This window comes from Cygnus atratus, chromosome 5 (assembly GCF_013377495.2).
Source record: "Cygnus atratus isolate AKBS03 ecotype Queensland, Australia chromosome 5, CAtr_DNAZoo_HiC_assembly, whole genome shotgun sequence".
Classification (NCBI taxonomy): domain Eukaryota; kingdom Metazoa; phylum Chordata; class Aves; order Anseriformes; family Anatidae; genus Cygnus; species Cygnus atratus.
Genome location: NC_066366.1, coordinates 12,085,771 through 12,100,212, shown reverse-complemented (window position 1 = coordinate 12,100,212; position 14,442 = coordinate 12,085,771). Strand labels below are relative to the sequence as shown.

The 14,442-nt window shown below is 39.3% G+C and overlaps 1 protein-coding gene across 22 annotated transcripts in view; it reads left to right on the top strand.

The window, feature by feature from the left end:
• CELF1 (CUGBP Elav-like family member 1) overlaps positions 1-13,258 on the top strand; it is a 57,927-nt gene extending 44,669 nt beyond the window's left edge. For 6 of the 22 annotated variants that reach the window (XM_035550027.2, XM_035550030.2, XM_035550028.2 and 3 more), the window contains 5 exons: positions 333-446; positions 622-807; positions 2,042-2,185; positions 3,827-3,995; positions 10,284-13,258. In XM_035550027.2, coding sequence (XP_035405920.1) covers positions 333-446; positions 622-807; positions 2,042-2,185; positions 3,827-3,954 — 572 coding nt within the window. In that variant the 3' untranslated portion in view covers positions 3,955-3,995; positions 10,284-13,258. Of the gene's footprint in view, positions 1-332; positions 447-621; positions 808-2,041; positions 2,186-3,826; positions 8,058-10,283 lie in introns of those variants that run through there. The other 16 variants (XM_035550045.2, XM_035550044.2, XM_035550031.2 and 13 more) reach the window with 7 other exon arrangements.
• The last annotated feature ends 1,184 nt before the right edge of the window (positions 13,259-14,442 follow it).

The following is a 14,442-nucleotide window of genomic DNA, read 5'->3' as shown; positions in this document are numbered from 1 at the left end:
GTAATAAGCATTGCTGCTAGTTACTTTGACTGAAATACAAAGTTTAGCTGATGATCATATTTTGATTGAATGCCTTACACTTGATTAAATTATTACTGTTGCAAAAAGCAGATGTTGTTAGGAAGCAGAATATTTTCCAAAATATAGAAAGGGGTTACATACAAGTGGTGTGATCGATCAAGTTGTGTGGGCTTAGGGTGTCTTTATTGACAGTCTTCTCTTTTGCCTTAGTCTGTTGCATGCTAGCTTTTCTTGCAGAAATGATTTAATGAAGAAGTTGAGCTTTCAGAACCAAAAAGTATTGTTTGGGATTAATTATCTTATTTTAATAGCAGGTTCCTCACCTAGCTCCAGTAGCAGCTCCTCTGTTAATCCCATGGCTTCTCTTGGAGCACTGCAGACACTGGCAGGGGCTACAGCAGGCCTGAATGTTAGCTCTCTAGCAGGTAAGCTGTGTGTTGTGGTGGGCTGGGGGAATAGCTGATTATCATTCCTCAAGTTGTGCTAGTTCTGTTTTTTCCTGTTCCTTTTCTTTTTATAGTAGTGTAGAGTATTGAAAGATAATTGTTCTGACTTGATGGCACTACTTAGTCATCTTTACTTCCTCTTTCTTATATACAGGAATGGCAGCCTTAAATGGAGGACTTGGCAGTGGTGGTCTCTCAAATGGGACAGGTAGCACAATGGAAGCCCTCACGCAGGCTTATTCTGGAATCCAGCAATATGCTGCTGCTGCGTTGCCCACGCTTTATAACCAGAGTCTCTTAACACAACAAAGTATTGGTGCAGCAGGAAGTCAAAAAGAAGGTAGGCAGAAGGTTGTACAACTCGAGAAGACTTTTCAAAAGGGCAAGACCAACCTTTGCAGCTGCCATCATAGAATCATAGAATGGCTTAGGTTGGAAGGAACCTCAAAGATCGTCTAATTCCAACTGTGGGCAGGGATGCCACCTGCTAGATCATGTTGCCCAGGGCCTCACCCATCTTGGTCCTGAAACGCCTTCAGGGATGGGGCATCCAGTACTTCTCTGGGTAACCTGTTCCAGTGCCTCACCACCCTCTGAGTGAAGAATTTCCTCCTAATGTCTAATTAAATCTCCCCTCTCAGTTTAAAACCATTCTTTCCCCCTTGTCCTGTCATTGTCTATCCAAGCAAAAAGTCGCTTTCCATCTTAATACTTTAATACTTAAAGCACCCTATAAGTATTGAAAAGCTGCAATGAGGTCTCCCTGGCGACTTACCCTATGTGCAGAGCTTTAATTTCATGGCTTTGCTTAGAATAATAGTTATTGGCGAAAAAAAGGAAGGAAAGCCTGTGATGGCCCTCTAAGGACTGTCCAAAGTAGTTTTTATACAGGCAGTGTTTAGTATTTAGTAGTATTTAACTAGTCTTAAATGCTTAGTAATAGTACCCATCCTTTTTCTTGGGGGAGGGTGTGGGTCCTCAGCCTGACAAATACTATTCTCAGAGAATCAGTTGGTTTTTTTTTAATTTATTTTCTTGGTATTTCTAAATGTGAACTCCATTGTCTTTGTTCTTCATCTCTTCCCTCAGATCCTTATTGCTGATCTCTTAACTCTTCAATTTCTGAATCAATTTAACATGTAGTGTAAAATAAAAAAGAATATAGGAGTAAATTTTCAGCAGAATGTAGGATGATGATTAGAAAAGAATGTGAGATTACTTATAATCTGATTACTTTGTTTCTGTTGATCTACGTAGTTCCTTTTGGCAACAAAATAAGTTCAAGTTTATTGTTCAGCTTTTGTTACAACTAGGATCTGTGAACCAGTTTTCGTATGATGTGGAAATTACGAGCAAAAATGCTGGAGAAAGAGCTAGAATTACATGAATGATCAATCCCAGCAAAGGATCAGGTTGATTTATTCTGGAATCAAGTACTCTGTAGAAGTGCATACAGCATTGTCATTGTATTCTCTAGGTGATTTGGCTTGAATGGCTCTTTCACTTTTTTTTGTGAAGTAGGCCTATGTTATCTATTCTTTTTCTGAGTTTATATTCCTACTTGTTGTTTAAAGGTCCAGAAGGAGCCAATCTGTTTATCTACCATCTCCCCCAGGAGTTTGGGGATCAGGATCTGCTTCAGATGTTCATGCCATTTGGAAATGTCGTCTCTGCCAAGGTTTTCATTGATAAGCAGACCAATCTAAGCAAGTGTTTTGGTACGTTGGGTCTATCTGTAGAGGGGTGGCTTCTTTCTAGTAATCTTTTCCAGTATATTGTACAGTCTAGCTTTTAAGTAAAGCAATAAATCTTTTTCCGTATCCCTAAAATTGAATAAATCTGAACTCTTCCAGTCATGAACTGGATTTTCCTGATTTTCTTTGCAACTTTTCTCATTTTATAATTTGATGCTATTACACCTTAAAATATATCATTAGGGCCCTAGATAATTCACCCTTGTGTAATCATGGTACAGCTCCTTTTCTCCCTCCTTTCTCTTTTCAAGAACTGTTTATGTTGCTATGTATGTTACTACATAATCATTATGAATTATTTCTATTATATGAAGGCTACCATACATTATGGGAGCACTGAACTCTCATGCTCTGTAAATGTTTTGAAGGCATTTTTTAAAGCTTCCTCCTAATACTTGAAACCTTTGTAACTGAAGAACTATTTCAGCTGTTATGTACTACCTAACTTCGGTTGCATTCCTTATCCTAATTTTGTTTTAATTATTGTGTGTTCAGATTGGAGATGCATCAGGGCATGAAATTTAAACAAAAAATATAAATCAACATATCATGCTATTTTTATTATCCAAATAGATTATTTTCAGTTAACTGCTAAAGTCTGTGTTGTGAGCAAAGGACGTATTCTTCTTTAGCTTGTGTAGCAGAAGATTCTGCATGTGGACTGCACAACTCAATGGTTTCATTTTTCACCACTTTGAAAACAACAGAGAGAGAGCAGTTGTAGCATTTTTGTAGTGCTGTAAGCTCTCCTGGCTGTGAAAAGGAGAGATGAGTCTTCATGGTTTCCATAGTATTGTGCCTACATAATACCATGTGGTTTTTTAATATTTTTATGGTCTAAAAGATGTGGACAAGCTTTTGCCTTGTGAAAACAAAACAAAGAAGACAGCAAAAAATATGCTGAGCATCAGGCTGTAACACCTGCGTATGGAATGATCTCTCCAGGCAGTGATACCAACCATTGACTAGAGTTATTTAAAGTAGTAGGTTTCTTCAAAAACCTTGGGAACTTAATTTTGAGGATACTCTTCTCCTGGAATGATACACAACTTTTCATAAGACAAAAACTTAATCTTTGGTACAAGTACCATGCTGCCTTAACAGCTACTTCACTCCAAACAAACCTACCCCTATAATGCCAAGATCATAGAATCATTTAGGTTGGAAAAGATCCTTAAGATCAAGTCCAACCACGGCCTTAATACTACCAAGTCCACCACTAAACCATGTCCCTTAAGTTCCACTTGCATGTGACGGTGCTTTCAGTCTTGTATCTTTACTGAACTTTCGTATATAGATTAACATTTTCCAGGTTTTGTTTTCTCACAGCTGTAGGATGTTACAGAACAAATATCAGCACTCTTTTTTTCCTGTTGGAAGACAAAAAGTATTATTTCAATTTCCTGAGTTGTGTTTATCTTTTGATCGAAGTTCCATACATCAGAAAACAAAGCTTTGTCTGAGAGCCCTTAGAGTATTCATAAAAACTTCGTACTAAACAGTTGTGAGCTCTTGTAAATTGCATTTCATGCAAGCTTCTCATACCTTGTGAGTAGCTGTTCTACAACTTTGGCATGCTATAATAATGTATTTCCTTTTCTTCAGGTTTTGTAAGTTACGACAATCCTGTCTCTGCACAGGCTGCCATTCAGTCAATGAACGGCTTTCAGATTGGCATGAAGCGTCTGAAAGTACAGCTCAAGCGCTCTAAGAATGACAGCAAGCCATACTGAGCGCCCCTCCCCTCCGGGACTGGAGTGAGAAGGATCTTCTGGTAAGTTGGAGAAGAGCGCACTTAGTGATTCGAAGCCCTAAGGCTGTGTTTTTACAGTCCTGGAAGCTGATCCATGCCGTTCTATCTGGCACATCTTCCCCTGAAGACTCGGCTGCAGCCTCTGCTGAGAATCCTGCTTCGAATGGAGGACAAGTTTGTGCTTTTGTTTCCAGTGTTTTACTTTGGAGTTTAGGTGCCATATCGCTGAGGTTTTTTTTTTTTTTCCCTTATTTGAAGTTTGCTGTGTTTGTAACCAGTGTGTGTTGAGAAGGACCAATGCCAGCTCCTTGGGGGTCGGGAGGTAAGGTTAAAGGGAGCAGCGGAAACTGACACCACACTGCCTTGGGGTAGAGAAGAGAAGGGGAAGCAGAACTGACACCACACTGCCATAGGGAGAGGAGAGGGGAAAGCAGAAATAACACTGAACAGCTGATGGAAACAAAGATGGGGAAGGAGAAATTAGTCCATCCAAGTTTGGGTGAGCAAAGAACCAACTCCAGATAGCCTCTGTCATGCCACACCCACTCTTTTATGCTTCCTTAACTGTATGCCATGGTGGGGAATTAATAAATCATCTCTAAAGCAGGAGACAGGTTGGAAGGGTGAACACATTAACAAGCCAAAGGAAAACTGCAGTGTTTTTTGTTTGTTTTGTTGTATATAAAGTAGTGTGTATGTAGCACTGTGAATGTACACAGCACTTTATAAAATTATTAGTTATTGTCTCTGCCCAGAAAACTTCACTATTTACAGTTGAATATTAATGAGATACAGTGAATTTCTCCATATTTAAGAAAACTTATCCTTTATAATTAGCTAAGTTTAGAGCGACATAGGTTAGAGAGTCTAGATAAATACATCTGGGGCTGGAAACAGGAAACTTTTAATCCCTGATAACCTGCAGAGTTTTTTGCCATTTTTTTTTCCTAACAGTTCATTGCATTCTCCATTTCTGTGGGGTAATGTCCTTTTTGCAGAATATTACTTGGAATTCATTCTGATAAGCATAATACGTGCTGTTTGTTTCTCTATTAAAATGACTGTTAAATTGAGATACAAAGCCCAGAGTTACCCTGAAACAACTCTTGAGGCTCCTGCTTCATACGTGTTCTTACAGGATTTGCTTTCTCAGTCTTTCTGTTGCAAAGATAATTGCCTATTTAAAAGAAAAAGCAACTAATTTGTGCAGTGAATTAGTCTAGTAATTAGGTATTTCTTTATACTGCAGTTTTCCTTTAAGGTGGTGTGTACCAGTGCTAAACAGGGCTAATACCCAGGCTGTGGAACCAGAGCAGAGCATTGAGACATTGTCTTGTTCTGCATTTTGGTACTGTTATCTTTTATACTGAAGGAAAATTGAACACAACCCTTCAATTAACACACTTTTTTTTTTTTTGCACACTTCTGAAATTTCTAGTGCATTGCTAAGGGCCTCATACACTGGTTTTAGGGGACTCAGAGGACTTTTGACACTCTGGCCTGAGTTGTTTTAAGAAATCAGTAGAGTCCCATGTTATAACCATTAAAATCCACCTCTGTCACAAGAGGAAGTTTACAATTTCTGTATGTCTAACAGAATTTCAATTTACCTCATATTTTCTCCTCTTCCTTGTTTCCTTTGTATTCCCAGTTGTTGATGCTGTTTCCCAGGGCATAAGCTAACAAACACTGCTGTCTGGGAGCCAGCTGCTAAATAATGTGTGTGGAGTCAGACATAGGGTTTGGACTGTCTGTTCTGCTCCAGCAGGAGGAGCACTAAACCCATCAAACCTGACTGAGATCATGTTCAGAATTTGTGCACCCACGCGTGGTCGTCTGTTGGGAATGTCATGCATTCCCAGGGATCTCAAACCTCAGAAGTAGAAGGCCTGACCCATAGCATCTAAGAAGAGCCCTTTCCATTGTTAAATTGAAAATCAAACAGTTGATGCCTGTCCATACTGATGGCAGACAGGTAAATCTGTCAGTATTAACACAGATCATTTTGTGGTGGCAAAGGTTCAAAGGCCAGATTGCCAAATTTCCCAGTTATGCTGGCATGTGGTACCCTTCAATGTTAATTATTTGGATCTCTCTAGTAACGTAAACACTTAAGTGAACCATGTACACTTGAATTCTGCACGATGGGAAAGATGTGTCCTGGTTTTCTGAGAAGAGTGTTGGAGTGTGAAGGCCTCCAGGGTGATAATGGGATTTTTTATAAATAATATACTTTTCAAAAAAAATAAGAAAAAAAATAGAAAAAAATAGTTGGGAGCAGCTGCTCCAGGTGCAACCTGCTGTAACCAAGAATGTTGTTTCTATTTTTATAGAAGTTTTATACCGCTCCAGGGTGGAGAATATTTATTACCTAAATTATTTCACTGGAAAAAAAAAAAGGCCAGGGTTTTGTAGAATCCTGAATGTGATTGTTTTACACACATAATAATGTGCATGATTGAAACTACTGATTTTCAGTGGCCTGTTTGCAGCCCGACAACTGCCAAATGGGGAAGATGAACGCTGTGAACCAGTGGAGGAGAGCACTGTGCTCTGGGGTCTCTACAGTCACTCTTACCTTCTTTGCGCCCTACCCCACTGTGCTGAGAACTTTTTCCTGTTTTTCTTTTAACCTGATGCTCTGACCTCTTTAGTAGTCATTTCAGGTGTCCAAAATTAGACATTTTATCTTCTGCATCCTATAGCGTGTCCTCAGTACTGTGACTTACAGATCAAGCTTGGCATTGTTGCAAATAGGTGCAACTCCTGTTGACTTTAGGAGATTCACCAGTTGACGATGTGGCTTAGTTTGGTCAGTGACTCCTCCTAGACATAACCACCTTAGACACCTAACTTGGGCTAGCTCTTGTGCCTTACTGGCGTAACTGTATTATAAGTATTGCCAAAAAGAAAAGAAACAAAATATCTATGCAGCTTAAATTCTAAAAGATGTGATCCTCAGATGGTTTGAATCAATGCAGTTCTGCTTTCTTCAGTAGAGCTGCATCAATTTTCACCAGCTGAAGATGTTGCCCTTTTTCTGTATTTGTTTGAGATTTCCCTTTTTTTGGTGTATCAATGTATATGTTGCCAAAGTTAATAAATGTATCAAGTTTGTGATTTGGGCAGATTTTTTCTGTTAACAACTGATCAGATAAAGTCAACATTCCTGTGTCTGTTTGGTGGCTGCTGCTGACTATAGAGATTTATGTTCCTCTTGGCTTCCAGTTTTCTTTCTCATTCATTGTCAGGAAAGTCTAGGATTTGGGGGGGCTTGAGGATTCATTTTATTTTTTTCCTATTTTTAATTCCTTCATGCTCTTATTCAAGCACAAAGCAAATCAGTCAGCTCTTGGGACCTCATGAGGTAAACTGCCCAAAACAAATGAGTTGGTTCTGATGAGCAGCTGGTGTAAAGGAATCTACCAAAATTCTTTGAGTAATGCTTAGAAATAATCCTGATGAGGAAATTGCCTGCAGAACAACAATGTAATAATAATTTTAAAAGTGTGCTAGTATAGGTTAGGAAACATGAGACTGGAAGGAATGTTATAAAGGAACAAGAAACGGAAGTAGCAAAACCGTTTGAGGCAAACTTGACTCTCCCCTCAGTATTTTCATATTGGAAATTATAATCAGATAGGTTTCTGTATTATAATCTGTTCTTGTGCCAAATGCTTTATTTCCTGGATTGTACAAAAGGAGTTGGGTGAGTTCAAATAAACTGCAGAGGGATTGGCTTAACTAGCCCCGTGGGCAAAACATTCTGGAAACTCAAACCAAAGAATCTAAATTTTCTACAACAAAAGCTAGTAAGATGTCTGATAAAATAGAATTACATGTTATGTGTGTGACAAGGAAGTACTTAAGTATTTTCTAGAAGCAAGATGGAAATGCTGGTATATTTCATAGATTTGTCTCAGAAGACCTTTGATTTTACTAGATATACCGTAATAAGATGAAAGTGTTATGAACAATTGAAATCTTAGTCTAATGTTGCTTAGTATCTATCTGGTACTATAGCAAACAAACTCATAGATTCTTCAGCCCCGTAGATAATCAACAGTCCAAAATAAGATATCTCCCTCTAACTTTTTTTCCCCCTCAATTGTACAAAACTTGCATTTTTAGAAAATGCCTTTGATACATAGTCATTAAATTTAAAGCCTAAGCAGAATGAGAATTAGAATTTCTCAGAAGTATGAGATGTTGATGAATTTATTCTTGTATTTTAGTGATGAAACAGTTTACTAGCTGTGGGCTCTATCATCTGGAAAACAGATGCCTCAAAAATTCCTAGCAACACAGAACTCTACAAGGAAAAAGCTTTACACCTAAATAATAAGTTAGGAGTGATAGGTTCTTCTTGTATCATACAATTAACTAAAATGTTTCTTGTTAATAGTTGAGAGTTAGGGAAGGACAGCCAAGCAAAATCCATCTAGTTATAGAACTGTTCTAGCTGTTTCATTTGGAAGCACCTAAAAGCAACTTGAATAAAGCAAATTGCAGTTGAAGGGTGCAGCTATGAACAAGTAAAATGCTTTGAGAGCTGCTTGTTGCAAACACTTAAACGTAAGGATACATCCCTGAGCAGGCTTACCACAAAGTATAACATACAGAATGCTGAGTAGTTGCATTACATTATCACAATTGTGAGAATAAAACAAGGACAAAATTAAATAACTTTCCCTAAGTCATTCAGTTCTCATTCAGCTTCTCTTGGCTCTGCTGTTGTAGGCCAGTCCTTCCTAATAGCTTTAATGAATCTTGGACTTTCCCCTCAAAATTGCTGAGTGAAATACTTAATCTATCCAAAAAGCCTAAAGAAATTGCACACACAATTCCTATGATGCATGCTAGATGTCACTTGATTTCATGCCTTTTATTTGTTCTCATGCCTCAGAGTTCATGATGCATTTGCCTTTGTGGTTTAGGACTGAAACCTCACAGCTGTCTGCAAATTATCTAGAGTATTTCTAGGACTACAGAAATAACTGCAAGAGCTGCATTGTACTTTGCTGTGGTTGGTTTAAACTCCATACCAAGTCCTTTCTCTAAATTGGAAAGTACAAAGAGAAATTTTATTTTAGCATTTCTGGTAAGTTTTGCAGATTTAGTGGGTTACATGCTACTTTTTGCTCTGGCACTAGAATGCAATGCTTTATATTTTCAATCGTGCTATAAATGCTATATGAAAGTCTCATCTTGCATTAGTCTGAAACCTGTAGCTTTGAGGGGTGCTGAAAATATAAGGCAGCAAACAAGAGAGAAAGTGGAGTTCCAGGGACGGGGGTGAAGAAAAAGCTTTTCTCTCCCCTGCCTCCCACATTCTTCCCAAAATGTTTCTTCTGTTTTGCAGTTCAGAGGCTGAGGGGAGGAAGCAAAGTTGTATCACATAATATAAGAATTAATGTATTTATAAACTTTGTGAAAGCTTCAGGAAATGCATTTTTCTACTCATCAAACTGGCAACAGTGACTGTAGAGCTTCTCAGAGCCCAGAATCCCCTCCTCACAAAGTCAGGGAGCTGGAGGCTGTTTATATAAAGGTTGGGAGAGGAAAATCCCTGTGCAGGTCTAACGATATGAAAAGTGCTCAGCTAGGACAAGTCTTAACTTGCAGTCAAGTCTTAAGGAATTCTTTTCTAATATGTAGGGTTTTTGGTTCCACTTATGTCTTGTATAATCTTTTTTTTCCCCCTGTTCCAAACCACCTAACCCCAGTTTCATGGGCTCCTAGGGAATGAGAAGGGACTGTAGCTGAAGGAAAGAACGTGGATTTCCTGGGCTACCACTGCCTAAGAACTTCCCACGTTAGGATGCTGGAAAAGTCTCAGCTGTCAAACCACCTGTGAATCCCTTGTGTCCTGTCTTGTCTCTCACAGTCTCAATCTCTGTGGGCAAATGTGAGCCCTGGAGCCATATTTTTGGAGTCAGTCTCCTGGGGAGAGTGCTTGCTCTGTTCTTCTCTTAAACAGAGCTAATAGAGACACTGGGCACGGGACAAGGTGAATGCATGCTAGTCAACATGTCACTTGGCTGTGGAGTGCTCCACAGACTGGATGTTGAGGGAAATTGAGGTCTCTGCTTCCATTTAGTTTCTGGCAGTTTGATGTTTACTTGGTGTCCTTCATGTACTTTGACTTTTACTTGTCCATCGTTGGCATGTGCTGCCCTTCCCTGTCAACTCCCTTCCCCAGGAGGTCTCATTGTACAGTGCCCATTCTTGTTCTCTCTCTCCTCGTTTGGATGTACTGCTCTGTGTAACTCAGTGGGTCTCCCTCTTTCTGGTTTGTTTTTTTTCTAGATTCCTGCCGTTTGTTCATCGTTGTGCCTAAAGCATGTCGATGTGGCGTTCAAGTACATCGTCCAAATCCTTGTCTCTTCAGCTTCTCTGATGCTTGAACTCTCACCTTTGACCTTGTGTTGACTTTTGATGCTGATGTGTATTTTTATTATGTTTGTTTCTTTCTGTTTTTTTTTTTTTTTGTGCTGCCAAATTGGTTTTGCTAGAAAGACTGCTGAAGGGGGAATATTTAAACTTGCATTTGAATATAAAAGAATTTCTATTTTTCTAGACCTTCGTAAGATAACCACTTGATTTTGTGAATCTGATTCTTTGTAATTGTCTTCAGAGCAGCCTTGCTAGCATACCGTGTGGAGTATTTGTATTTCTGTGAACATACAGCCAATCACTTTCTAGGCTTAGTTTTTTCTGTGTGCTTAGTTTTAAAAACACAGTTTTGAAGAAAAAGTCAATTATGTGGTGTGACTCAATCTTTCAGGAGACTTCCTAGTCACATTTTGCTGATCTGGTTTCTGTGCTTGAGGAGACAGCATGTGTTTTTATGAGTTCAAACTTGTGACTTGAGTGGCATCAGCAGAAAACACTTGAAATACATTTTCTTCTGATTGTAGCTACATTTTTGCCCTGGCATTTACTGATTTTTTTTAATTTTATTTTTCCCCTGCTTCCCTGTGTGATTATGAGTCTGCAGTGAAAATTAGATCAAAGTTGATGTTGTATTTTGTTAAGCCCCAGCATGCTTGTTTTTTTCGTAACTACAATCTCCTCAGCAAAATGTGATGTTTTCGTTTTATTCTTTCAAACTGAGATAGTGCCCAGAAATGTTTTGCATGTTTCCTGCTGTTTTCTTCACACCCTCGTATATATCACCTTCACCTCTCTGTTTTCTATAGTTTGTGCAAAAACTGAGCAATTTAACGGGTTTCAAAGGTATCCTTTTAAATTGGTGTTTTTGGTATGGCAAATATCTGATCAGAAGCCACCTGAGGGCATCTACCTGTGCACTTAGACTGTCTGCCTGACAGAGCACCTGGACCTTGTTTCATCTCCAGTGCTGTCACAGATTCCCGAGGGCTTGGTTGAATTGTTCCTGTAGTAGGAGTTTTGGTGGAAGGGGAGAGCTGGGAAGCAGGAAGGTGGGGGAACTTCACAGTATTTCTGTTTCTAAAGCTCTCTGAAGCTAGGGCTCCTTTGAAACACTCTTTACTAGCATTTTGTATAAATCAGGGCACATTTTTGTGAAGTCCAGCCCCAGCTTAATACCATCAATCAGACCTTGGTGGCAGGATCCTGGAAGGATCTAGGGTAGCTCTTGAAATAAAGTGTTTGAAATCTTCTAGAGAAAGCATTTTTAAACCTGGTCATACAACTGCTGGCTCTTTTCCCAAGTGACAAGCACAATACAACAGCCTCTGAAGCTGTTACCTGAACAGGGTACCATCCCCAGCTCTCTTCTCAAGGGCCTTAGCTGGGGAATCTCTACGGAGATTTTTTAGTTTTTGTTTAGTTTTTAATTGGGTAATGAGCTAAGCAGTTTTTTCTAGCTTGCAGGATGAAAGAGAACAGGTTACTGCATTTTGTGTGGCAGGCTTCCCCCTACCCTACATACGATCTGCACAGGTAGAAACTGGGACGTAGCTTCTAGATGAAGGCACCTGAAGAGTGTGCGCTGTGATGAAGTTTCAGTTGGAAGGCAAAGTGAGCTAGTTTAGGTATCTTAACAGTATAAAATAACGTGAAGTGAAATCCCAGGAGAAAGGGGTTTGCTGAGAAAATGAATTGTGTTTGATTGTATAGAAATCTTACTTTTGTCCAGTGTTTGGGATAATGAAGATGCGAAAGGATTTATCCTCCTACCCTACTCCTGAGTTGGCTGAGGGTACTCTATATTCTCAATAGATACTGGTTAGATTTGCGTAGAAAGTCCCTAATCTGCTTGAGACAGAACAATTTTTGGATATGGTACATATACCTGGGAGTGAAGTGTGAGGCTGGGTGAGAAAAGGATAGAGGCTTGTTTATTTTGGAGGTAGGGTTGTGGGCTGGCTGCTGTCATTCCCACAGTCTGATTGCACAGGGCTGGGTGTCACTGGGGGGCACTGATACCCTGCAGTGTATTGAGTAACTGCCAATACGTTTCTGTACGTGCGCATTTGGTTCCATAAGGAACTCTGGGGAAACCTGTGGAAAAATATCCGAAGAAAACCAAAATGCCAAACGTTGGATGTTTCTTTCCTTTCTTATTTCCTTTTCTTCCTTTGGTTGTTTTAATTGTTCTGTGGTGGTTTTAATGGATTTGAGACAGTGGAGCAGCAGCTGCCTTTCTGATTTTTGGCTGCTTTTTGTGAATAATTTAAAAAGAAAATTTACATTTTGGAGACAAACCTGTGGGCTTTTTTATTGGTACAAACATTGTATTTAACACTAGGGGTTTTGTACAGTTTTTTGCCTTTTCTACTAGAAAACAATGTAAAGTGATTCACAATGTGATGAGAAAACAAATTGCCACTATGACCAAATGTAGAGTCTGTTCTGCAGTAACGGAATTTAATCAACTCGAAGTCGTGGTTCAGTCGTAGAAATGCTTTTCTTTACCTTGTTTGAGCTGTTCCTTTTTTCTTGTTTTGATTTGCAAAACAAAATGTCTTTTTGTGTGAAATTGTGTTGTACTCTGTAGAGAATTACGGATTTTACTTTAATGGTTTCAAAAGTAGAGGAGCACATGTTGCTTTTCTGATCTGATCGCAGAGTTTGTGTAGTGGATTTAAAATGAAAAGATTTGTTACAAGTTTGGAACGAGCGAGTATGTGTTAAAGGAATTTTCTTCCTTTTGTGTGTGTGTTTTTTTTTCTTTTTGTCCCAAAGGGCAACTTAAAGCTGTTTTAATTGCACAGACACACCGACAACAAGTCATTTTGTATATGCCAAGTGTGGTACCTTCCTTTGTTTATTTGCTATTAAACTGTTTGAGAAGAGTCCTTGTGTGTTGTGTTTGTGTCTTGAACTTGAGGTTCTTTTTGGGTACAGGTGTGGGAAGCTGAAGAGAGATGAGAGAACTGTCTTCCAGTTTTGTAGCCGTGAGCTACAAAAATTTTCATGGTCCAATGTTACCTATTCTAGATGCACAAAATAGCCTTCCATGTAGATCAGCTACCTTGAGTATAAATGATAAAGGTTTTGTTTGTGTAGCCTCAATTTGTATCATTTTCTAGTCAAGTCCTAAAAATCTTGGATAATGCAAACGTGATACACTGAGGAGTGGCCTGTAGATATATCTGCGGCCTCACAGAAGTGGTGCTGGGTAGCCATTTGCCTGTGCATGCAATGTGCTTCATTACGTTTCAAGGGCTGATGAACTTCAGCATAACGCCAAACTTGAGCTATATAAGAACAGCATGGGCGCGTGGTGGTGTGTGGGATTAGATAAGCACTCTTGGAGAAATCAACTCATACCTCTCCTACAAGCACCATACCTTCCACTCCCACTGCCTCCTTACTCCAAACAAGACCCAGCTTGCTGAGCCTATCTTGGTTCTGCAAGGTGAAGGTATCTGCAGTTCCCAGTGCTCCTGGTCCTGGAAATAATACACAGAGAAATCCAAAGCGATTGGAATTTTCATAAAACCTGTTGGGGTTTTTTAACACCTCAAGACTTACTAGCTCAGGTTTTGTGATACGCTAAAGTTAACCTGCTTTGCTCTTAGAACTAAAATACATTATTTTTTTGAGTTGTCTAAAGATAAATAATTGCTGTAGTCAGAGTATAATTCACTTAAAAACTTGAGTGAGTTTGATGTTAATATTGCCCCTCTGAGAGGGAAAGTACCACATTGGCTATGACTCTTCACAAATGTGGCAAAATCCTACAATTCAATAATGCTTTTCCTTCTGACTTCCATCTCAGACTGCAAGCACTTTCAGGTCGGCTATGTTCCTCTTCCATGTCCTTTTTCTCTGTTATCTGGTAGACTCTGTTTCACCCCATTACTTCCTACATGATAATAAATCTGAGAGCACTTGCAAGCATCAGGATTCAGTGCTGCATTCTGTTCTCTGCAGTGCACCAATTGTGAAGCAAGGCGCTGAGCCACCTGTTGCATAGTGTGCTGGGATCACTCATTTTAATTTGCAGCTGTTGAGAAGGGGGGCTGGAGAGATT